The 25901-nt window shown below is 43.5% G+C and overlaps 1 protein-coding gene across 1 annotated transcript in view; it reads right to left on the bottom strand.

The window, feature by feature from the left end:
- The window catches only part of LOC126284343 (alpha-tocopherol transfer protein-like), a 102396-nt gene that overhangs the window by 27139 nt on the left and 49356 nt on the right, over positions 1 to 25901 (bottom strand). The window contains exons 4-5 of the mRNA XM_049983197.1: positions 20075 to 20333; positions 12890 to 13000 (exon numbers count right to left, since the gene is read on the bottom strand). Of these exons, the coding sequence (XP_049839154.1) occupies positions 12890 to 13000; positions 20075 to 20333 (370 nt within the window). The remainder of the gene's footprint in view (positions 1 to 12889; positions 13001 to 20074; positions 20334 to 25901) is intronic.

Here is a 25901-nt window from a genome sequence, read left to right on the forward strand (position 1 = left end):
TCATTGTATTCATAACATTGTCATTGAATTTAAAGTAACACATCTTTGGTCGTTAACTTATCTATTCGTTCTATCGGCATAATTTATTTTAATCTTTTCCAGGTACTTGACTACAGGCGACAGTCACCAGACCATAGTTCAAAATGGCTCTGAGCACTATGGGACTTAACTTCTCAGGTCATCAGTCCCCTAGACCGTAGAACTACTTAAACCTAACTAACCTAAGGACATCAGACACATCCTGCCCGGGGCAGGATTCGAACCTGCGACCGTAGCGGTCGCGCGGCTCCAGACTGTAGCGCCTAGAACCGCTGGACCACCCCGGCCGGCCCAGACCATGGCTTTTTCTTTTCGGTTAGGACGTTCAACAGTGTAAGAAATTGTGAAACAATTGCGCCAGGCAATAGGGACTGTTCTACAACCCAGATATTTACCTATTCCTACAACAGTGATGTGGAAGAAATCTGAAGAAGGATTTCTAGAACTTTGGGGGTTTCCGAACTGCCTTGGAAGCATAGACGGAAAGCATATCAGATTAAAATGCACGAAGGATAGTGGATCCCAGTTACAAAAAATTCTTTTCGCTGGTTCTCCTGACGATCGTTGATCCATACTACGAGTTTACAGTAGTTGATATTGGAAATTATGGACATCACAGTGACAACACTATTTCTGAAAATTCAGGTTTCTATCAAGAGTATATCAAGGGCAAAAGTATTCTACCTCCAAATCAGGATCGCGTGTATCATACAAAAAGTTGTATTGTCTCACCTCCTCTATAAGTAATTCTGTGTCCACGATGCATGCACTATGAGCTGCAAGACAAAAGCCGCCTCACGCCGCTGCTTCCAGTGTGACCACAGAACAGTTCAGTGCGCCAACAGAGGCAAGCAGCCGCTCCGACGTGCGGCGAATCTGTGACAACCCGGCGGCGGCCGGTGCGGGAGGCCGGTTGCCGGTGCTTCATAGCGGCACTCTGTGTGACCGCCGCCATACAGTAACGAGCGATTCAACAGTGCGGCCTGCCGGCTGCGGTTCGAGGCCACAGGCCTGACGGCCAGGCCGCATTCTGTCTGGGCAGGCCTTTTAAGCACGAAGCAGGAAGAACGGGTTGGTAACAGTCTCATGTTTTTACGTTTGCACTCAGTATGACCCGTCACATGTGGGTAGTAGTCATTCCACACAGTCCAGCCATATTGATGTGGCTACCGCCCATGTTCGACGTCAATTTGCAACAGCCACTCACAGACTGCGAGTGGAAGCACTAGCAGTGGGGTATATACAGGGTGAGTCACCTAACGCTACCGCTGGATATATTTCGTAAACCACATGAAATACTGACGGACCGATTCCACAGACCGAACGTGAGGAGAGGGGCTAGTGTAATTGTTTAATTCAAACCATACAAAAATGCACGGAAGTATGTTTTTTAACACAAACCTACGTTTTTTTAAATGGAACCCCATTAGTTTTGTTAGCACATCTGAACATATAAGTAAATACGTAATCAGTGCCGTTTGTTGCGAAAATAAACTTTTCACTCGAGGGAAGACTTGAACTAAGGACCTCTCGTTCCGCAGCTCCTCACGCTACCCATGGGACCACGGCGCGACAGAGCTTACCCGTTCCTTTATGTTGCTTATCATGCGCATGGACTACTCAGTTTGTATATTTTGCTTATTTTTTTCATAGTTTCAATCAGCTTCTTCCTGTTTTCTAGATTGATCTGTGTTCAGTTTTTCAAGGCCTATTCACTGTGCCAACTTATAACTAAATCGGAGGGGGGGGGGGGGGGGGCGATGAGGAGTTTCCCTTGCCAGTAGACATCCAGTTGCTGTGCTGGCGTTCAAATGCCAGCCTTCGTCGTCGATGAACAGTAGGCGGCATGGGTGCACGAACGAGACGCACGCAGCGAAGGCCCATACGCAGCAACGTTCGCTGAGCGGTCGTTGAGGAGACCCAGTTGGTTGCCCTTGGTTCATCTGAGCGGTCATTTCATCAACAGTTGAAGATCTATTCGCTTGTACACGTCTCCACAGCCGACGTTCACCACTGTCATCTATGACCCGTCGTGAGCCACAGTTGCCTCGCCGCCGGTTTTAGATAGCGTCATTTCGCCATGCGAGATGTACGTTAACCACGGCGGCACGTGACTTAGTCGCTTCGAAACTGCTTCCAGCCTTGGCCCGAAAGCTAAAGATCATGCACTCTTGGCCGTAAGATAAATCGCTCCATTTCCACATTAGACAACAACTGCAGTGTTTTCCGCGTCCCCCAGGCGAGCGTTATACAGGGCTCACCTAACATTACTGCTGGATGTATTTCGTAAACCACATCAAATACTGACGAATCGATTCCATAGACCGAACGTGAGGAGAGGGGCTAGTGTAATTGTTTAATTCAAACCATACAAAAATGCACGGAAGTATGTTTTTTAACACAAACCTACGTTTTTTAAAATGGAACCACGTTAGTTTTGTTAGCACATCTGAGCATATAAATAAATACGTAATCAGTGCCGTTTGTTGCATTGTAAAATGTTAATTACATCCGGAGATATTGTAACCTAAAGTTGACGCTTGAAACCTCCAACGTTCAGTTGCGTGTTGTAACAAACACGGGCCACGGTCGGTGAGCAGCATCTGCAGAGACATGTTTACGATAACGACCGTGTTTACGAGTGTGGCTGTAGTGCACTGCTGTGGTTTGGTCTAGGTGTCGCAGTGTCCGCATATAGCGCTTTCTGCTATTGTTATTCTGCATTCATCTCTGCACGCAGACCAACTGCAGTACACCGTGTTACCAAACGTCTGTGATAGTGTAGTGTTGTAGGAACTGTGACCATGATGTATTCGAACTCTGAAAAGGCGGAGATGATACTTATCTATGGCGAGTGTCGACGAAATGCAGCTGAAGCGTGCAGGGTGTATGCAGAACGGTACCCGGACAGAGAGCATCCAACGTGCCGCGCATTGCAAAACATCTACCGCCAACTGTATGCAACAGGTATGGTCGTAGCACGCAAACGGGTCCGCAACAGGCCCGTCACAGGAGAAGCGGGTGCAGTTGGTGTGTTAGCTGCTGTTGCCATGAACCCACACGTGAGTACACGGGACATTGCGAGAGCCCGTGGACTGAGTGAAAGTAGTGTCATGCGCATACTGCATCGTCACCGTTTTCACCCGTTTCATGTGTCACTACATCAGCAATTACATGCTGATGACTTTAATCATAGAGTGCAATGGGTATTAACAGAGAATGCGTTGCAGTTCTACCTGTTTACCGATGAAGCCGGTTTCACAAACCACGGGGCAGTGAATCTGCAGAACATGCATTACTGGTCCGTGGACAATCCTCGCTGGCTCAGACAGGTAGAGCGACAGCGACCGTCGACTGTAAATGTATGGTGCGGAATCATTGGCGACCATCTCATTGGTCCTCACTTCATTTCATGGGTCCAAACAGCTGCAACATACATCGCGTTTCTACAGAATGATCTGCCAACGTTGCTCGAAAATGTCCCAGTGGAAACGCGTCGACGTATGTGCTATCAGCATGATGGTGCACCTGCACATTCCGCAATTAACACTAGGCTGACCCTTGACAGGATGTTGGACGGGCGTTTCATAGGACGTGTAGGACGCATAAATTGGCCAGCCCGTTCTCCTGATCTTACACCTCTGGACTTCTTTCTGTGGGGTACGTTAGAGGAGAATGTGTACCGTGATGTGCCTACAACCCCAGAGGATATGGAACAACGTATTGTGGCAGCCTGCGGCGACATTACACCAGATGTACTGCAGCGTGTGCGACATTCATTACGCCAGAGATTGCAATTATGTGCAGCAAATGACGGCCACCACGTTGAACGTCTATTGGAATGACATGTCGGGACACACTCTATTCCACTCCGTAATTGAAAGCGGAAACTACGTGTGTACGTGTACCTCACCCCTCACGGTAATGTACATGTGCGTCATTGAAAAAGACCAATAAAAAGGTGTTAGCATGTGAACGTAATGTACTGTTCCAGTCTCTTCTGTACCTAAGGTCCATCACCGTTCCCTTTTGACCCCTACGTAATTCGGTGCTCTCCCACACACACGATCGAATATTGGAGGAGTGGTACTCAAGCGTCAACTTTAGGTTACAATATCTTCGGATGTAATTAACATTTTACAATGCAGCAAGCGACACTGCTTACGTATTTGTTTATATGTTCAGATGTGCTAACAAAGCTAATGGGGTTCCATATAAAAAAAAACGTAGGTTTGTGTTAAAAAACATACTTCCGTGCATTTTTTTATGGTTTGTATTAACCAATTACACTAGCCCCTCTCCTCACGTTCGGTCTATGGAATCGATTCGTCAGTATTTGATGTGGTTTACGAAATACATCCAGCAGTAATGTTAGGTGAGCCCTGTATAACGCGCGCCTGGGGGACGCGGAAAACACTGCAGTTGTTGTCTTAATGTGGAAATCGAGCGATTTATCTTACGGCCAAGAGAGCATGATCTTTAGCTTTCGGGCCAAGGCTGGAAGCAGTTTCGAAGCGACTAAGTCACGTGCCGCCGTGGTTAACGTACATCTCGCAAGGGGAAATGACGCTATCTAAAACCGGCGCCGTGGCAACTGTGGCTCACGACGGGTCATAGATGACAGTGGTGAACGTCGGCTGTGGAGACGTGTACAAGCGAATAGATCTTCAACTGTTGATGAAATGACCGCTCGGATGAACCAAGGGCAACCAACTGGGTCTCCTCAACGACCGCTCAGCGAACGTTGCTGCGTATGGGCCTTCGCTGCGTGCGTCTCGTTCGTGCACCCATGCCGCCTACTGTTCATCGACGACGAAGGCTGGCATTTGAACGCCAGCACAGCAACTGGATGTTTACTGGCAAGGGAAACTCCCCATCGCGCCCCCCCCCCCCCCCTCCGATTTAGTTATAAGTTGGCACAGTGGATAGGCCTTGAAAAACTGAACACAGATCAATCGAGAAAACAGGAAGAAGCTGATTGTAACTATGAAAAAAATAAGCCAGATATACAAACTGAGTAGTCCATGCGCATGATAAGCAACCCCCTAAAGGAACGGGTAAGCTCTGTCGCGCCGTGGTCCCGTGGGTAGCGTGAGGAGCTGCGGAACGAGAGGTCCTTAGTTTAAGTCTTCCCTCGAGTGAAAAGTTTATTTTCGCAAAGTTATGATCTGTCTGTTCGTTCATTGACGTCTCTGTTCACTGTAATAAGTTTAGTGTCTTGTGTTTTGCGACCGCACCCCAAAACCGTGCGATTAGTAGACGAAAGGACGTGCCTCTCCAATGGGAACCGAAAACATTGGATCACAAGGTCATAGGTCAACCGATTCCTCCACAGGAAAACACTTCTTATATATCCTATACGACACCGCTGAGGGCATGTGCGTCACATGACAGGAATATGTTGTCGACCTACCTAATTTGTACACTAGGCGAATGGGTAAAAACATTCTTCTACCTTGACCGATTTAGATTTTCTTGTGGATGTGATAATCACTCCCAAAAAAGTGATCGCATCGGACGGACGGACGGATTATAATTGTCTGAAAATAAAAAATTAACTTTTCACTTGATGGAAGACTTGAACCAAAGACCTCTCGTTCCGCAGCTGCTCACGCTAATCACGGGACGACGACGCGTCTGAGCTTACACGTTCCTTGATGTTGCCTATATTGCGCATGGACTACACTGTTTCTTTATTTTGCTTGGTTTTTCATAGTTCCACACAACTTCTTCCTGTTTTCTACATTGATCTGTGTTCAGTTTTTCAAGGCCTATCCACTGTGCCAACTTATAACTAAATCTGAGGGGCGTGCGATGGGGAGGTTCTCTTATGAGTGGCGACAAGTGACCTTCTCAGATGAATCACGTTTTATGTTCCACCGGACAGATGGCCGATGCTGTGTATGCCGTGAAACGTCTGAAATAAAACACATTGCAACGATCATAGTAAGGCTCCAGGCCGGAGGAGGGAGGGCTATGGCTCGGAGGGTGTCTTGGTGGCATTCCCTTGGTGATATCGTCGTTTTTGAAGGCACAGTGGATAAAAACAAGTACGCACCTGATCTTGGGGTACCATGTCCACCCCTATTTGAGTTTGTTTTTCCTCGGCACGATGGCTTTTACCAGTAGGGCTATGGACAGTGGCGTAGCGTGAGGGGAGACTTTGAGACTTAGTCTCCCCCGTAGTCGCGCTAAAAAAAAAAAAAAAGATGCAATAGTAATTCAAAACTTTCTACTAAGAGCACTAAATGTGCGAAGACATCAGTTTTGTAGCCCGCGCCGCCGCACCCTGAGTATTGGTGTGTCTGCCTGCTTGAGACTCGACTGCTCTGTCTCTGCCTCCCTTCCCTTACCTGGCTGCGTGCGCTTGAGCGTTCTCGGCTCCCCTCCACTTCCCTCTCCCACGAAGGCCGGTGCGCTGCAATTGCCAGCAGGTATCGAGACTAGTCTCTGCCGCTTCTATGCTGCCTTTTAACACGGAAGTGAACAGTCGCGCGGTTTGTGTTCATAGTTATTCTTGTTTGATTTTAGTGCATATTTTCGTTGTGTCGCCAACATGAGTGAGCCAGCAACTGAACACCATATAGAATTTATATTAAGAACTCCTTTTTCTACATTAACGAACGAAAAAAGTGGTAATTGAAGGCCAAACGACCTACTCCTGTACTCAGTGTAGTTTTAAGTGAAGCCAAACAAAAACGCACTTTTCAGACAGCCTGGTACAAAAAGTATGCTAGACTGACTGCGAATGCAGTTAATGACAGATTATATTGTTATATATGTCTTCTGTTTTATGGTGAAAAGGAATGATGCAACGAGGACATTTGTACAATAAAGAACCTTGACAGGAAAGCACAAAAGCATCAGATATCAAAACGTCACCTCCAGAACAAAGAATCATTTCAGTTATTGGGCAAATCTGAATTGAGCACGCCCTTTCTGAAGCCACTCATCTGACAGCAATATAATACAACAAACAAGTTGCATCCAGCAGGAGAGTATTGGTTCGTCTTATTCACGCAACTGTATTTCTTTGTAAACAAGAACTAGCCTTTCGCGGCCATCGAGAAGACGAATCCTCCAGCAACAAAGGTAAATTGTTGGATTTACTAGCTCAAGGAGAGCAGTTAATCCGAGACCATCTGTCATCATCTTCAACCTTCAAAGGAACTTCTCCAGATATACAGAATGATGTAATAGAAATGATAACTCTGGCAGTTAATGAGAAAATAAAATCTGAAATTCAGAACTGCAATTTCATTTCGATTCAGGCTGATGAAACATTAGACGTGTCATGCAAGAGCCAAATGAGTATAATATTTAGGTACTATATTGCAGATAAAATTGAGGAAAGATTCGTTGGATTTTACGATATTTCTAGAGATAAAACTGCTGAAGGTTTGTCAAACATTATTCACGCAGTATTGGAAGAATGGAATGTCGAAGGAAAAGTGGTTAGTCAAATATATGAAGGCGCTTCAGTAATGACTATCAGAGAAAGAGAACTACAACAATTGATGAAGCAGTTCTGTCCCTATGTGCTGTTTATTCATTGTTACACACACCAACTGAATTTGGTACTGTTACATGCCTGCAAAATCATACGACAAGTATGCATGTTAGTAAGCGATCTTACTGTATTCCATTCGTTTCTTAGCAAATCATCAAAACGAACTGTATTGCTGACTGAGAAAGGATTGAAACTGCCACATGCAAGCAACACTCGCTGGTACTTTCGTTCCAGGGCAGTTTCAATAACATCTAGTCATTTCTCAGGGCTATATAGTGTTCTTAATTATATATTTCATGATACAGACTCTCAGTGGGATCCAGACTCTATGAGCTGTGCTGTGGGAATGAAACTACGGATGGATGATCCTACGTTTGTCTACTTCTTTTGCTTCTACCGAAGGTGCTTTGCTTATGTTGATCATCTCTTTAATGTTCTTCAGTCAAAACCTGCAAGTATAACTGCTTGCTAAGACGAAATAAGAAATGTTTTGAGGAACAAACAACAGTTAAGAACGGAAACATTCGTTGATGAATGGATTAAATGCAGCTTGTGTTTGAATGGCAACTTATCATTCTGTGACAGTCAAAAGAAATCTCTCAGGTCATTAACTTACGAGATACTGGATTTGCAAATTGTTCAGATGGAAATAAGGTTTCAAGACGTTCCCCAAATTCAGTTTGTTGAACCTTTGAACGAAAAGTATTTCACGAACTATCAAAAAGGATTCCCAAAGTTGAAACTACTTCAATTATTAGAACAGTACCCTTTATTCAAACAAGAACATCTTGAAAATCAGCTGTGTAACATAAACGCCGATGAGACAAAAACACTTGTCTCCAAGAATCCTCTTAAAGTACATTGTCAGCAATTATTTAGACTCCGTTTATGACGAAACAACGAAGTTCCTGCGTTTGGTGTTGACCCTACCCACAACTACAACAAGCAGCGAACAAAGCATGAGGGCTCTTGAACGACTGAAGAATTATTTAAGGAATTCAATGTCCAACATCCGACTGTCGTGTTTGAGCACGTTAGCAACAGAAAAGACACTACTTGGAGATCTATCCAGTGATCAGATCTTTGTAGACCGAGTTATAGACTTATTCGTGGAAAGAAAAGACAGGAGCATTGCACTTGTGTAAAAGAAAATATAAGTGCCTCTTCTCTTGCTGCTGGAGTTCTACAAGTTTGTCATCGTTTCTTGAACAAGTTAGTTATTATTATTATTATTAGTGGCGGTGGTACTGGTAATGGTGGTAGTAGTAGTAGTAGTAGTAGTAGTGGCTGTTGTTATTTTATTTGATGAATTTTGTTTCATTTGTTTAAATTATTGTATATTGTACTATTTTGTCTCCCTATAATAACTACAGTATCCCCAACCTTTACAACCACGCTACGCCACTGGCTATGGAACGTCTCACACAGCTCGCAGTGTGGGTGCGTTATTCGAAGATCATCGGATGTGTTTTCCGTATTCCCCTGGCCACCAGACGTTCCGGTTTTAAACGTAATAGGGAATCAATTGGGGGCACTTGCATCAGTCTGTTCGTACCATGGATCCTCTACCGAGAAACCTAACGCAGATGGCCTCCACACTGGAGTCGCCGTGACTCCCCTATCGGTATCTTCCAGAACCTCAGTGATTATCTTCGTGCAAGTCTCGCAGTGGTCTGCGCTGCAAAACCCTGTTATTCAGGCTTTTGACAGGTGGACAGCGCAAATATCAAACCTTTAGTTCTGTCCACTGAAATGACTTTCATGTTGAATAAACTCAAAATTTTCACTAAGACCCACTGAGGATATGTACCACTCCTGAAAAAGTTTTAGCCTCATAAAAATGGAAAATACCTACATCTGCATGTACATGGATACTCTGCAAATCACATTTAAGTGCCTGGCAGAGGGTTCATCCAACCACCTTCACAGTTCTCAATTTTTCCAATCTCGTATAACGCGCGGAAAGAATGAACATCTATATCTTTTCGTACGAGCTCTGATTTCCCTTATTTTATCGTGGTGATCGTTTCTCCCTATATATGTCGCAGTCAACAAAATATTTTCGCATTCGAAGGAGGAAGTTGGTGATTGGAATTTCGTGAGAAGTTTCGGTCGCAACGAAAAACGCCATTATTTTAATGATGCCCAGTCCAAATCCTTTATCACTTCTGTGACACTCTCTTCCACATTTCGCGATAATACAAAACGAGCTGTGTTTCTTTGAACTTTTTCGATGTACTCCGTCAGTCCTATCTGGTAAAGATCCCACACCGCGCAGCACTACTCTAAAAGAGGCCGGACAAGCTTAGTGTAGGTAGTGTCCTTGGTAGATCTGTTACATTTTCCAAGTGTCCTGACAACAAAACGCAGTCTTTGTTTAGCCTTCCCCACAACATTTTCTGTGCGTTCCTTTCAATTTAAGTTGTTCGTAAATGTAATTTCTACGTATTTAGTTGAATTTAAGGGTCTTAGATTAGACTGATTTATCATGTAACCGAACTTTAACGAGTTCCTTTTAGTATTCTTGTGGATGACCTCAAACTTTTCGTTATTTAGGGTCAACTGCCACTTTTCGCAGCATTCCGATACCTTTTCTAAATCGTTTTGCAATTTGTTTTGATCTTCTCAAGACACTATTAGTCGATAAACGACAATGTTATCTGCAAACAACTGAAGACGGCTGTTCAGATTGTCTCCCAAATCGTTTACATAGATAAGGAACAGCAAAGGGCCTATAACACCACCTTGGGGAACGCCAGAAATCACTTCTGCTTTACTCGATAACTTTCCGCCAGTTATTACCAACTGTGACCTTTCTGACACGAAATCACAAATCCAGTCACATAACTGAGACGATATTCCATAAGCACCCAGTTTGATTACAAGCCGCTTGTGTGGTACAGTGTCAAAAACCTTCCGGAAATCCAGAACTACGGAATCGATCTGAAATCCCTTGCCAATAGCACTCAACACTTCATGTGTTTCATAGGAACGATGTATTCTAAACCCATGTCGACTGTGTGTCGATAGACAGTTTTTTTTCCCAGGTATTTCAGAATGTTCGAACACAATATATTTTCAAAAATCCTGCTGCATATTGACGTTAACGATATGTGTCTGTAATTTAGTGGAATACTCCTACTACCTTTCTTGAATATTGATGTGACCTGTGCAACTTTCCAGTCCTAGGGAATGGGTCTTTCGTCCAGCCAACCGTTGTATGTGACTGTTAAGTATGGGGCTAATGCATCAGCAAACTCCGAAAGGAACCTAATTGTTAATACAGTCTGGGCCAGAAGAGATGCTTTTATTAAGTGATTTATGTTGCTTCACTACTCCGAGGATATTTACTTCTACGTTACTCATGTTGGCAGCTGTTCTCGATTCGAATTCTGGAATATTTACTTCGTCTTCTTTTGTGAAGGCATTTCGGTGGGCTGTTTTTAGTAACTTTGCTTTCTCAGCACTGTCTTCGATAGTATCTCCATTGCTATCGCGCAGAGAAGGCACTGATTGTTTCTTGCGGTTAACATACTTCACATACGACCTAAGACTCTTCGGATTTTCTGCCAGGTTTCGAGACAAAGTTTCGTTATGGGAATTGTTATAAACATCTCGCATTGAAGTCCGCGCTAAATTTCGAGCTTCTGTAAAAGATCGCCAATGTTGGGGATTTTGCGTCTGATTACATTTGGCATGTTTTTTCTCGTTGTTTTGCAACAGTGTTCTAACGCGTTTGGTGTACCAAGGAAGATCAGCTCCGCCGTTTGTTAATTTATTTGGTACAAATCTCTCAATTGCTGCCGATACTATTTCTCTGAATTCAAGCCGCATCTGGTATACACTTATATTATTAATTTGGAATGAGTGAATATTGTCTCTCAGGAAGGCGTCAAGTGAACTTTTATTTGCTTTTTCGCTTATTTTTGGAGGATTTGAGGATTACAGTATTCAGTCTCGCTACGACAAACCCTGTGTTCACTAATCCCTGTATCAGTTTTCATGCTCGTTATTAACCCAAGTTTATTTGTTGCTAACAGGTCAAGTGTGTTTCCACAACCATTTACTATTCGCGTGGCCTCATGAGCTAACTGCTCGAAATAATTTTCAGAGAACGCGTTTAGCATAACTTCGGATGATATTTTATGCGTACCTCCGGAATTAAACATGTATTTTCGCCAACATATCGAGGGAAAATTAAAGTCACCACCAACTATTATCGTGTGAGTCGGGTACGTGTTTGAAATCAAACTCAAGTTTTCTTTGAACCTTTCAGCAACTGTATCATCAGAATTGGGAGGTCAGTAAAAGGATCCAATTGTTATTTTATTCCTGTTGCCAACTATGACCTCTGCCCGTACTAACTCACAGGAAATATCTACTTCAATTCCGCGACAAATTGAACTACTTCTAACAGCACCAAACACGCCGCCGCCAACCGTGTTTAGCCTATCCTTTCGGAACACCGTTAGGTCCTTCGCAAAAATTTCGGCTGAGCATATATCCGGCTTTAGCCAGCTTTCAGTGCCTATAACGATTTGAGCATCAGTGCTTTCTATTAGCGCTCGGAGCTCTGGTACTTTCCCAACACAGCTACGGCAATTTACAACTGTTATACCGATGGTTCCCGTATCTAGGGTCTTCCTGTGTTCGGCCTGTGTGACTGAATCCCTTCTTGTGTTTTCCCGAGACCCTCTAACCTAAAAAACCGCCCAGTCCACGCCACACAGCCCCTGCTAGCCGGGTGGCCGCCTCCTGCGTATTGTGGACATCTGACCTACTCAGCGGAACCCTAAACCCAACCACCGTTTGACGCAAGTCAAGTTATCTGGAACCTACACGGTCGCTGAACCGTCTGAGCATCTGATTCAGACCGTCCACTCGGCTCTGCAGCAGAGGTCCTCAGTCAGCCCTGTCGACTATGCTCCAACTGGTGAGCTCTGCTTTCATCTTGCAAGCGAGACTGGCGGCCTTTACCACTGCTGTTAGCCGCTCGAAATCAGAGAATCTCTTGTAATCCGAAGTGACACACATCATTGCTACCGACGTGAGCACCCACCTGCGGTTGACTGCACCCTGTGCTCTTCAAGGCATCCGGGAGGATCCGTTCCACATTTGGAATGACTCCACCTGGTATTGACACGGAGTGCACATTGGTGTTCTTTCCCTTCTTGTCAGACAAGTCCCTAAGGGGCCCCATAACGTGCCTAACGTTGGAGCTCCCAACTACATACAATATGAAGGGTTCTAGTTCTTTCTTTCGTGTCAGTTTGAAGGCTGATCGCCACCATGTATGAAAGCGACATGGATAAAACAGTTCAAGACTGATGTTGTACATACCCTTCGTCTCAGCTTCTCCTTCATGAAGCTCTGGAACAGGCTAATAAACTTCTCAACGCCAGGGGGAACGTTTATTAAGTGCGTTCCCTTGGGTCGCAGAGGGTAGGCGTCCTGAAAAAGTCAGAAAAAGTCTCCGATTAAAGTCAAGATTGTTATCTCTTGCAAATAGTTTGTTAATTTAGCAGCACTATGGTGCTGTTAACTGTCAGTGGAAAGAAAATATCTAGCAGTTTCCAATTCAAAGCGGACTTATTTCAATATCTATTAACAACTGTTTGCACAAGTTACACACAGATAAAGAAATGCGATCCTGCACAAATTTACAAGTGAATTACAGGTTATGTTGCTGCAGTAGCCAGAACTATAACGCCCAACAATACCATACATAACGAGTTGCAGAGAAACATTTGCAGTTTGTGATGTAGAACTGGTTGATTATTTCAGACACATCGGCGGTTTCGAGCCTTAGAAGTTAGCTTCAGATCTCGATTGGTTCATGACAGTGTAGCAAGTCACAAACAGGGTGATCATCACTAAAGGACAACGATAAGAAATCTGAAAATACTTTGCTCAGTGTGCTGTCATTCGTCATCATTTCGTCTTAGATCATTTCTGTAAGTTCACGGAGAAAAGAAATAAATCTGCTTATACGCTGTTCATCTCCCTCCGCACCGACGTCAAAAGCTAAAAAAATCGCTCGTAGTACCGTACTCCAGCCCTGGAAATCTCCATAAAATAGTAACTTTGTATCTCGAAAATGTGCGGTGTGTTATTTTGTTTCCCAGGTGATTGCAAACGCCAAAATGTTTCAGAAACGTGTAAACATGCTAGAACTGCGTGAGAAAATTCAGTCGGAGGAATGACCGCGGTGGTCCGAGAGTATACTGAAACTACTGCCTTAGACTGTTTTCCAAAACTTCCACTGTTTAAAGTTTGAAATCGCCTTGTGTTTACAATCAGAATTGCTATATGATTGTATCTGTGTTTCTGTAATTTGTTTCGGCAAACATCGTCACCTTACAAGCGAAAAACATAACAGTTTAGAATAACATAAAACTATGGCAATCAGGTTTTCAAGGGCCATGTATTTCATGTACGTATGGTATTCTCAAATTCGAAATGCACTGCACCAACCGGCACAATTTTTATGCTATCCTAAGCTGTTTATGTTTCACGCCCGCCAGATGACGGCATTTTGCCCAAACTAACTAGAAATACGAATTTAGTGGTAAATATAACGTCTTCATATCTTATTCTGAGGTGTAATGCATAGGGGAACAAATGTATGGCATACACATTGCAAATGAACTCTTACTTATTGTTATTAGAGATCTTTAATTATTTGGAAAACGGTACTGCTAATCACTTTTTCCTTCTGGGTGTAACGATTTCTGTGGCGATGAGTATTTAAAGAACAGTTAAAGACGTGTGGGATATGCAAAGATAAAGAATAAAGATGAAATTCGAAAGAAAACTAACAACCGGTACGATAAATGTTACGCATTTCAGTAGTGGTGGTGGATAAAGACTGATGTGTATATTACAGATTATACCTGCTGTTTAACGAGGAGTTATACGGATGCAGATGTTGGCACAGGCAAGAAACAAATGATCATGCTACAGTGTGGTTCAAATGGCTCTGAGCACCATGGGACTCAACTGCTGAGGTCATCAGTCCCCTAGAACTTATAACTACTTAAACCTAACTAGCCTAAGAACATCACACACATCCATGCCCTAGGCAGGATTCGAACCTGCGATCGTAGCGGTCGCGCGGTACCAGACTGTAGCGCTTAGAACCGCGCTGCCGGCGCTATAGTGTGGTCACAACAAAATTGGCCAGGAAAACTAATGTCGGTATTTAGTGACTAACCAAAAAATTGTTATAGGTACGCTGAACAGCTTTTGTCTGATATTAATACTAATGTTTCGTGCCCAAATTCCGAGATAGCTTTATGTTGGCCAATCGATCCGAAGCCGGTCGAAATACATTTTATAACAAAAATAAAAGAAAAGGTTTTAAAGTGATAAATTAGAGTAAATATAGTCTACTGTTTGCAGACGACCAGCTGATTGTAGCTGGTAATGAAGAAGACGAGAGTTCATGAATCAAAATTTTAGAAAATATCGGAAGAATACTAGGGGTAGAGTATGGAGATAAATGTTGAAAAGAGTGGTATACGCTTATGTATACGATTTACGAAACTGCATCTACATCTATATTGACACTCTGCAATCCACAGTACGGTCCGTGGCGGAAGGGACCCTGTACCACTAGTAGTCATTACCTTTCCTGTTGCACTTGCAAGTAGAACGTGGGAAAATATATCAAAAATGTTCAAATGAGTGTGAAATCTTATGGGACTTAACTGCTAAGATCATCAGTCCCTAAGGTTACACAATACTTAACCTAAATTATCCTAAAGACAAACACACACACCCATGCCCGAGGGAGGACTCGAATCTCCGCCGGGACCTTCAAATGGTGATTCTATGAATTTTCTCAATAGTCCTCCTCAAAAAGAACGTCGCCTTCTCAGCATGGGCTCCCATTTGAGTTCCCGAAGCAGCTCCGTAACATATGCGTGTTGTTCGAACCTTCCAGTAACAAATCTAGCAGCGTGCTGAATCGCTTCATTGTCTTTCTTTAATCAGATCTGGTGCGGATCCCAAACACTCCAGCAGCACTGAAGAACATGTCACACAAGTGTCACGTATGTGATCACCTTTCCAGATGAACCACACTTTCCTAGAATTCTCGCAACTCACCGAAGTCGACCATTCGCCTTTCCTATAGGAATATTACGGGTTTGCTTTTCTTAGTCATCCAAATGAACTTACATTTTTCCACATTTTGAGCTAGCAGCCATTCAACACATCAACTAGAAATTTAGTCTAAGTCATCTTGTAACCTCCAACAGTCACTCAACTTCGACACTTTACCGTAAGCCACAGCATCAGCAAAAAACTGCGCATTGCTGTCCACCCAGCCCGCAAAATCGTTTATATAGAAAATAATAGCGGTCCTATCATAATTCCCTGGGCTGGGGCACTCCTCACGATATCCTTATCTCTGACGAACACTCGCCGTCGATGATAACATACTGAGGAATGATTAAAAATATACTGCGCTGACAGTTCGTGATGATTCAGACTGCGTTGCACAGCCAAAGTGGATACTTGTCTTGCTATAGACAATCAAATGTCCTGACTCAAGATACCGAACGTGACGTGACTCAACGATCCTAACAATGTGTCTGGCATCCCCGCTCTAGTCGTCTGGGACAGCCGAGATTCTGCATGGCGTTGAATATGACCCTCCTGAACGCATAGAGTCCACATTAACATCAGAGTCGTGGCATCCCGTCCAAGACGGGCAAAACACCATGGGACTGGACGGAAAATCGCAGCTTCGAGAAGCCACGATCCCCCGTTGTCGAATTTCAACATGTTCTGACAGACTAGTCATTCCAAGCAGACGATCTGAACCTCGTGGGATAGACTACCACCTGCAACAGGTTCATGTCCGCGAAAAACAAAATTGCGGGTGCATTAGGTAAGAATGGGAATCCACGAAAGTGGAACCCATTTAGGCATGTCGTAACGAAACTTTTAAGCAATTTCGCTGTGAGATAATACATCTACATTTACATGACCACTCTGCAATTCACACTTAAGCGCCTGGAAGAGGGTTCTTCGAGCCACCTTCAGACTATTTCTCTACCGCTACACTCTCTAACAGCGCGTGGAAAAAATGAACTCTTAAATCTTTCAGTAAGAGCTCTGATTTATATTATTTGATTACGATGATCACTCCTATTATGTAGTTTAGTAACAATAAAATATTTTCACGTTCAGGCGATATAGCTGCTGATCGAAATTACGTGAAAAAAATCTCGACGCAAATCAAAATGCTTTTATTTTAATGATTGTTACCCCAACTCGCTTATCATATCCATGGCACTTTCTCTCCTATTTCGCGATAATACAAAACGAGTTGACACTTGTTTGGACTTTTTCGACATCCTCCGTCAATCCTCTCTGGTGAGGACACCATACTGCGCAGCAACACCCTAACAGAGGACGAACATGTTGCATCTACTAAGAGCTCGGCAAAACGCCGTTTTAGGTTTACCTCCTCCACAACGTTATCTACGTGATTGTTCCAGTTAAAGTTATTCGTTACTTAGTTGAATTGACAGCCTTTAAATTTGTGTGGTTTTTCGTGTAACCGAAATTTAAGGGATTTCTTTTCGTGCTCATGTGGATGGTCACTTTTCTTTATTCAAAACCAACTGCCACTTTTCGAGCCATACGGATATCATGTCTAAGTAATTTTGAAGTTGCTTTTGATATTCTGGTAACTTTAATAGATGCTAAATGATAATACCATCTTCAGAAAACGTAAAAAAAAAAAAAAAAATCTGCGGAGAATGTCTCCTAAGTCGTTTATATAGATCAGGACAGCAGACGGCTTGTAACACTTCCTTGGGGAACGCCGAATACCACTTCTGCTTTACTCGATGAATTTCCATCGGTTAGCATGTACTTTACGGTTCTGACAGGAAATACGAACCCAGTCGCACAACTGAGGCAATACACCATAAGCACGCAATTTGGTTAGAAGTCTGTAGGTTAGGAACAATCCAATCTGGAGGATCATTTGAGAAGGTATCACCCTGATAAAACGAATGAAGATTTAAAATACATTCAAATACAGAAAGAAAACCTTGGAAAGAGGCTCACGGTGCGCAATATGTTCGCTTCGACGTCGCAAAGAGATGATGCTGGTTTGCCAGCGTTTTACAATATCTCGCTATTCATAGCAAAATGTGAAAAGCCACATACGTCGGAGATCAGTCAATTTTATCAGCCACTGAACAAGTTTTAAAGACTGTTCACATTGGTTCAAATGGCTCTGAGCACTATGGGACTTAACATCTATGGTCATCAGTCCCCTAGAACTTAGAACTACTTAAACCTAACTAACCTAAGGACATCACACAAATCCATGCCCGAGGCAGGATTCGAACCTGCGACCGTAGCGGTCGCGCGACTCCGGACTGAGCGCCAGAACCGCTAGACCACCGCGGCCGGCTAAGACTGTTCCACACGAACCAGCTTATGATATACTCAAAAGTCCAAAGAATTCGTTTAAGCATCAATCAACTTTACCTGATAATGAACCATTGTTGTTGGAATATATTAGTTTTGTTGTGGGCTGAGAAATCCATGAAGAAATTATCATCGCGAGAACTGTGACAACAGACACCAAAGGTGAATCAGTATTTAATGTTCTCAAAGATAATTTCATAGACTAAGCGATCCCTTTATCAAACAGTGTCAGAGGCAGCAGATGGAGCATCTGACATATCTAGGTGCTATGGTGGATTTACGTGTCACTTAAAACGAAAGGTAGCCATAGTACTTGCAATAAACTGCGACATCCATCTAAACCCTTAGTTGCTAAAAATCTGGGTGCTATATTGCATCAGGCTTTTCAATTTGACGTCAACGCAAAGAACAAAATTCGAAGTCACGCATTCAATTCTACGTTATGTACACAGTTATGTGAAGAAAATGACGAGAACAGTGATCAGTTATTCTTTCACACTGAAGTACGCTGGCTGTCAAAAGGCTGATGTTTGACAAGATTTTTCTCACTTTTTGAGACTGTTTCTAGATGCTAAAGATCCAGTTTTGAAAGACTGTTTAATTAAATGCAAAACAGATATTGCTTATTTAACAGATTTGTATCCTACATCTAATGAGGTTAATTTGCAGTTTTAAGGTATCAGTTTAAATATGACAAAAACAAAGACTATAATTTCAGTATTTCTTGCTAGAATGTAACTAATGAAGCAAAACATTCATACAGACATTGAAACTATGTTTGAGGGTGTTTTAACTATAGAAATATCACAGTGGATTATCAGTACGTGCAGTGGTATCATATTATAAGAAAACTGATCGGGATACGCAGTAAGAAAAGAGAAGAACTGAAGGTACAGCATAGAAATGGACATCAGCAGCTGGCTTCAGAGAGACAAACCTTTTACTTGCCCTGTATTATGAGCTGTCGTGAGAAAGGGTTTTAGCTCGGTTAGGGTTACCAATCTTTCTTTCTTTCTTCCTTTTCGCAATCTTGAAAATCTGTGACCGAGGATATTTAAGGTTAAACGTAACTAAATAGAAGCCAGATTTGCTAATGAAGCTTCTGGTTCGACTCAACTCCCCACCAAAAGCATCAGTCTGTTAATTGTAACAGATCTGAATTTTGTGTTGTTTAAATTAATAAATGTATAACACTCAAGTTTAAAAAAAAATTCACTCTGGCTTCTACAGTGAAACCTAGAAAAGTAAGTAGCACTGTTCCAGCTGTCAGAAACAAATCTGAAATTGATGGATTTGAAAAAAAAAATCAGTGTATGAAAGGCAGGGGCCGTACCCAAAATAGAAAAATTGGCAGGTAGCCTATGAGATGAAAAGGTTAGGGGACCTCTGTGGATGACGTTCTTCCTCCACATACCAGGCATTACGCGATCTTCTCAAAGTCAGCTACCATTCAAGTGCGGTTTCCGAACGACGAACAGGCTTCATAATGTTTCTTTATATCCAGAATGTAGATGGTGTTATTCCTGCCCAAAGGTGTGCCGTTGAAATGAAACGCAAATCATGTGCAAGTCGTCTTCATGACGTTGCAAGTTTTATGGACAGCAGTGTAGAATACCTTAGAAGTTACGCATATGGGGACCTCCAGGGAGGCGGAAAGCCGACCGCGGTGGCCGAGCGGTTCTAGGCGCTTCCGTCCCGAATCGCGCGACTGCTATGGTCGCAGGTTCGAATCCTGCCTCGGGCACGGATGTGTGTGATATCCGTTGGTTAGTTAGATTTAAGTAGTTCTAAGTTCTAGGGGACTGATGACCTCAGACACTAAGTCCCATAGTGCTCAGAGCCATTTGGAGGGGGAAAAAATGTAAACCTAAGAAGGACTGGAGTGCGGGAAATGCAGAAGCAATACAGAAAAGACAGATGACAGGAAATACTAGTTAAAATAAAAATGGTGCTGAAAAACAACCTCTACAATGTGTAAGATGTTCCAGGGACCAATGGACGTGACCGATACAAATGGTAGTCGACGCGAAAATACAGACGCGCTGTCCGAAGATTGTTACTTTCACTTACTTGGAAGCAGGTAGTGACACTCTTCATGAAGTAGGGTGTAACGGCAGTAATGTGGCCGAGCGTCACGTCTTTCATGTCTTGGACGATCACTTGACCACAGATGATGGCTTCGTCGTCCTCCAGAAGTTGTATGTCGAGCCCCAGGAAGTTGGCCCGGAAGATAGCTTCGGGGGAAACTGTTCCGGCCGGGAGTTTCCCCACGTTCAGCAGGATCACACGCCTGCCCTGGGTATCTGTCTGTGGCAGTCGCGTTAACATCCTGGAGATATGCACAGTGGCAATTATTAGCAGGCAACAACATTCTCATCATGGACATCATCAACACGAATTAGATTATGCTTAAATAAAATATACGCCCTTGACATATTTCTACTTCCCAGAGATTACTCGCTATGAGCCGTGTGGACGATGGTTTATGAAATGTAAAGAATTACGTTTGACAAAGTTAACCCCAAAAACCTCTGGTGTCAGTGTACAACATGGGCTATCCGGAAAGCAGCCTTCTGTAGGACGCAAATACACTGCCTGACAAACAAATTGAAACACGCAGAAGACATAGTTGGATGAGAATGTAACTTCGTAGACATATGTACCATCGGCCCGTATGTAAATGATTACGGGAGAGTTGCAATTTTTTGTGACTGGTAGAACAACATGCACAGAAAAATAGTGTTCTTCATGTTCAATACTGCTATCATGCCTGGTAGGATAGATAAGGGACGTGTACAGCGTCATATGTTGAGTGGTCTCTGTGAAGGACATATAGTTGTCTTATGTTCGCATGTGACAGCACCGTCAGCATCTGGCAGAGTTTGAAAGGGCCCTCGTTGACGGTCTCCATTTGATTGACAGGACAAATCGTGCAATATCTACTTTTGTGGGACATTTGGGTGTGAATATGGCCAGATGTTGGACTGCACTGAAATGTGACCGCCTCCGACTGCCACAAGAGAGGTTCGCCATACTGTGCACCGAGCTCGTCTTAGCTCTTCCACATTCGCTCTTGCCATCAGAGAAAAAGTGATGGAGTCTCCGCAACATTCTTTGTAATCCCATTCCACTGGTCAGACTAACAAGTGCGGTGCCGTGGACAGAAAGTGTGATGAATGCCGTCGCATCGTTTACAGAGGTGAATGACGGTTCTGCAGTACTCTTCATGACCATCGCTGGAGAGTATGGCGGCCACCTGGGCAGAGGTCCCGTTCTTCCATCGTTTTGAAGAGGCGCCTCGATGTTACTCCTGCTGTGATAGCGTAGGGAGCCATCAGCTATGATTCCTAGTCACTGCTGATACTGAATGAACTCTGACAGTAGAACAATACGCCACGAACATCTTACGTCCTCTCGTGCTACTTTTCATGCTACCCTGTTGGGGTGCAATTTTTCAACAGGACAATGTTCTATCATGCATGCATTGAAGAAGCGTGTGACAAAACGAAAAGTAACCGTGTGACATCCCAAAGAGGTCTTAAAATGTCTCCCAATCAGCGGCCAACGCCAAGCCACAGTCCGTGTAGTACAGCCTCAGAGACCGCAACAGAAACCAGCAGCATAAGCAAGCCATCTGCACCTAATTATGATAATTTAGAACTTAACTTACTTTTAAGTAGGCTAGAGAAAAAAGAGATACTGCAGACAGCGCAGCGGATGCTACTTAGATTGTGCCATCCAAAGGGAGATTCTCTCTGTTTTCCAGTAACTGAGCAAACAGACAGAATCATCCTACGGACAGAAAATATTCCTACATCAGCAGAGTCGCTGCTCGATCTCATGCTCCAGGTCTGCCTGCGCAGGCCAGACTTTTTCGACTTCGACAAAATATATATAGGTCATGTAAGAGCACACGGACGAACATATTTCGATTACTCACAGACTGGGAGTAAATGTTTTGTACACGTGAAACACCCAGAACACATAGACAAAAAATTATTATCTTACAACGTAATACAAAAAACAGTACGACAGTCAGCGAGGAAATCCCTAAAATAGCAAAAGACATGCAGGCAGACATCATGTGCTTACAAGAACCTTATAATAGAAACGGGCAACTGATAGGTCTACCAAAATATGGTACCTCAATAACAGGCAGCAATGACTGTAAGGCTGCAATAGTAATTCTAAATAGAACTTATAACGTAATTAAGGTAACACAGTTAGGCAATCAACACTTGGTTACCATAGAGATAACTAACGGGAACGTCACATGGGTTATTGCATCCACGTATGTCCAATACAGCCATCAAATACAGCTGAACGCAGACTACATCAGAGACCTAGTAATGTATGCCAGAGGCAAAAAATTAGGGATAAGTGCTGACATTAATTCCAGATGGACCCTCTGGAACTCAGACAGAACAGATGACAGAAGACGCATAATCACCGATCTAATACAAGGAACACAATTACATCTAATGAATACGGAAGGACCGATACCAACATATGCAGGGTTCGATGGCACGAGCAGTAATATCGACTTCACGCTAGCAAATAATGCAGCAATGGAATACGTAACAAACTGGACTGTACGCAACATAACCAGTAGTGATCATAATGTCATAACATACACACTAACTCACACTCAGAACACAATGACCAAATCACACACCAGACACTTGCTGTTGCACAAAGCAGACTGGAAGAAATTAACGGAAATTTTCCAACGACACGATCTAGAAAACATCAATGGAAGTATCAATTATAGAGCACACAAGTTAACACAGGTAATACAACATGCACAAAACACTTCAATACCGACAGCAAAGAACACAAATTGCTCACCAGTACCATGGACCAACGAACCCACGAGACTCAAACAAGACGCAAGACGCAAACGAAAATTATATCAAAGAGCGATAGCAGATAGGGACAGACGAATAAGATTGAAGCATATAGGCATGCACAAGACTTATACAGACAGACCCTATACAACACGCGTAGACAACAATGGGAGCTATTTGTAACGACGCAAACAGAGCAAAATATATGGGGGGGGGGGGAGACCATACAAAATACTGACAGAGAAGATAAAAACCGCACTAGTTCTGGGAACGCTAAGGCAGGATGACGGCACGATTACGAGGGGATGGAGGAATACAGTGGAGGTTCTGCTGTACAAACTGCTCCCTGACGACGTTATCGATACAGACACACAATATCATGCAACACTAAGAGGAAACTACACACACCATACAACACTGCAACTGTCACCTGTCCTTTTGCGCAAGAAGAGGTGCGCTAGCAATCTCAGAGCTCAAAAACAAAAAGCATCTGGATCAGATGGTATCCACTCGGAAACACTGAAAAAACTAGCACCGCAGATCACCCCGTTCCTAACAATGTTACTGAACGATGCCTTATGGCTGGGCAGGGTACCTACAGTATGGAAAACCTCCAAAGCAGTCATTATTAAGAAATCAGCGGACAGGGATCCTTCAGATCCAAAGACTTACAGGCCAATATGCCTAATAAACACCCTAGCAAAGATTCAGGAGAAGCTACTGTGTAAGCGCCTGCAAACACACAGGGATCTCACGGGTACGAGCCAATACCAGTTCGGCTTCAGATCTGGCAGATCAATAGATGATGCCATCAACCAGGCCCTGCACATAATTAACACCACAAAACAGAAATACGCCATGGCAATAATGATTGACATTGCCGGAGCATTTGATAAACTTTGGTGGCCCGCACTGTTTCAGAGACTAAGACATCTGGAGGTACCGCATTTACTTTACAACAGTTTTCTAGACTACTGTAAAGACCGAGTAGTCGAATGGCAGATGGACAGCCGGAAAGTAATTAAAAGAATTACCAGAGGGTGTCCTCAAGAGTCGATCTGCGGCCCCATCTTCTGGGACATAAAAATCGAACCCCTCCTACAACTTCTGGATGGGGATGATAGGTCAGACGGAATTGTCGCCTACGCAGATGACCTATTAGTTGTAGTCACTGCAAACAACAGAGCCCAGTTAGAAGAGAAAGCCAGTGGAATACTACAAACAATTACTCAGTAGTGTCACAACAACAAACTCAGGATAGCCGAAAACAAAACAACATACACTTTACTGAATGGATCACTCCAAAGAAATCCTTCGGTTAAAATTGGAGACACAAACATCAAACGAGCACGCATTACGCGCTATCTTGGGGTACACATAGATGAAAAATCGAATTTCAACGAACACATAAGGCTAACAACAGACAAAGCAGAAAAAATAGTACACAAACTGGTGAGGCTAAATTCAAAACAGTATAGACTACTTCTATCGGTCATACGTACATACGACTGTGCGCTCTTAAAATCAGTACTCAGGTTCTCAGCTAGCACGTGGGCACATAGACTGAACGTGGTCACCAACCAAGCATCCGTCAGACGAGGGCAGAGGTGCAAGGTACTGGTTAAAGGTGGGGAGACCAGATAAGGTACACACAATAACCGGTGTGGCCATAGAGACGATACGTCACCTTAAAAGTTGGCGTTTGGATACATGACAAGGTGAGTGGGGTGTAAGTGATAAGGGACGTAGACTGCACGAATTCCTCCCTGACATAGGGGAGCGGTTGAGAATGAGACATATCGATCCCAGCCGCGGTATGGTACACTTCTTAACCGGGCGCGGACCTTATCCCACGCACTTAAACCGCGTGAGTCTGAGGGAGACACCTACATGCATATGCGGGGAAGAAGGTTCCCCAGAACACTCTGTCTTTTTCTGCGGGCAATACGCGAACAATAGACGTACACTACACTTAGATTACACAGATACAGACATAGATATATGCACAGCAATAAGAGACGAAGAAAATGGGCACAATTAAACGCACTGACAAACAGTATTTCAAAAACAACACATGAAGAGTATATGCGGACACGACATTATAGACATGCCTATGTGCAGCGTAACAGAAATCTCCAGAGGATGGACAGCGATACCCAAAGTGACAGCGAAAATAGTGACAATGAGGAGGAACAGGGGGAGGAGGCTGAGATGTGACAACAAATAAGCAAAAGTGCTGGCAATCTAGCCAGGAAAACAGCAAATGCTGTACATGGATGCGCACCTAATGTAGTTAATACGTAGGATTAGTAATAAACAGGATAAGCAACATTATTTCTCTACTAATAACCATTTGTGTGTGTGTGTGTGTGTGTGTGTGTGTGTGTGTGTGTGTGTGTCTGGCGGTCAACGGCTCAAAGAAACCATTCCGAGGTATTCACCGTCAGTCACATTCATCCACATCTACATCTACATCCATACACCGCAAGCCACCTGACGGTGTGTGGCGGAGGGTACCCTGAGTACTTCTATCGGTTCTCCCGTCTATTCCAGTCTCGTATTGTACGTGGAAAGAAGGATTGACGGTATGCTTCTGTGTGGGTTCTAATCTCTCTGATTTTATCCTCATGGTCTCTTCGCGAGATATACGTAGGAGAGAGCAATATACTGCTTGACTCTTCGGTGAAGGTATGATCTCGAAACTTTAACAAAAGCCCGTACCGAACTACTGAGCGTCTCTCCTGCAGAGTCTTCCACTGGAGTTTATCTATCATCTCCGTAACGCTTTCGCGATTACTAAATGATCCTGTAACGAAGCGCGCTGCTCTCCGTTGGATCTTCTCTATCTCTTCTATCAATCCTATCTGGTGCGGATCCCACACTGCTGAGCAGTATTCAAGCAGTGGGCGAACAAGCGTACTGTAACCTACTTCCTTTGTTGTCGGATTGCATTTCCTTAGGATTCTTCCAATGAATCTGAGTCTGGCATCTGCTTTACCGACGATCAACTTTATATGATCATTCCATTGTAAATCACTCTTAATGCGTAC

This window comes from Schistocerca gregaria, chromosome 8 (genome assembly GCF_023897955.1).
Source record: "Schistocerca gregaria isolate iqSchGreg1 chromosome 8, iqSchGreg1.2, whole genome shotgun sequence".
In the NCBI taxonomy this organism is placed as follows: domain Eukaryota; kingdom Metazoa; phylum Arthropoda; class Insecta; order Orthoptera; family Acrididae; genus Schistocerca; species Schistocerca gregaria.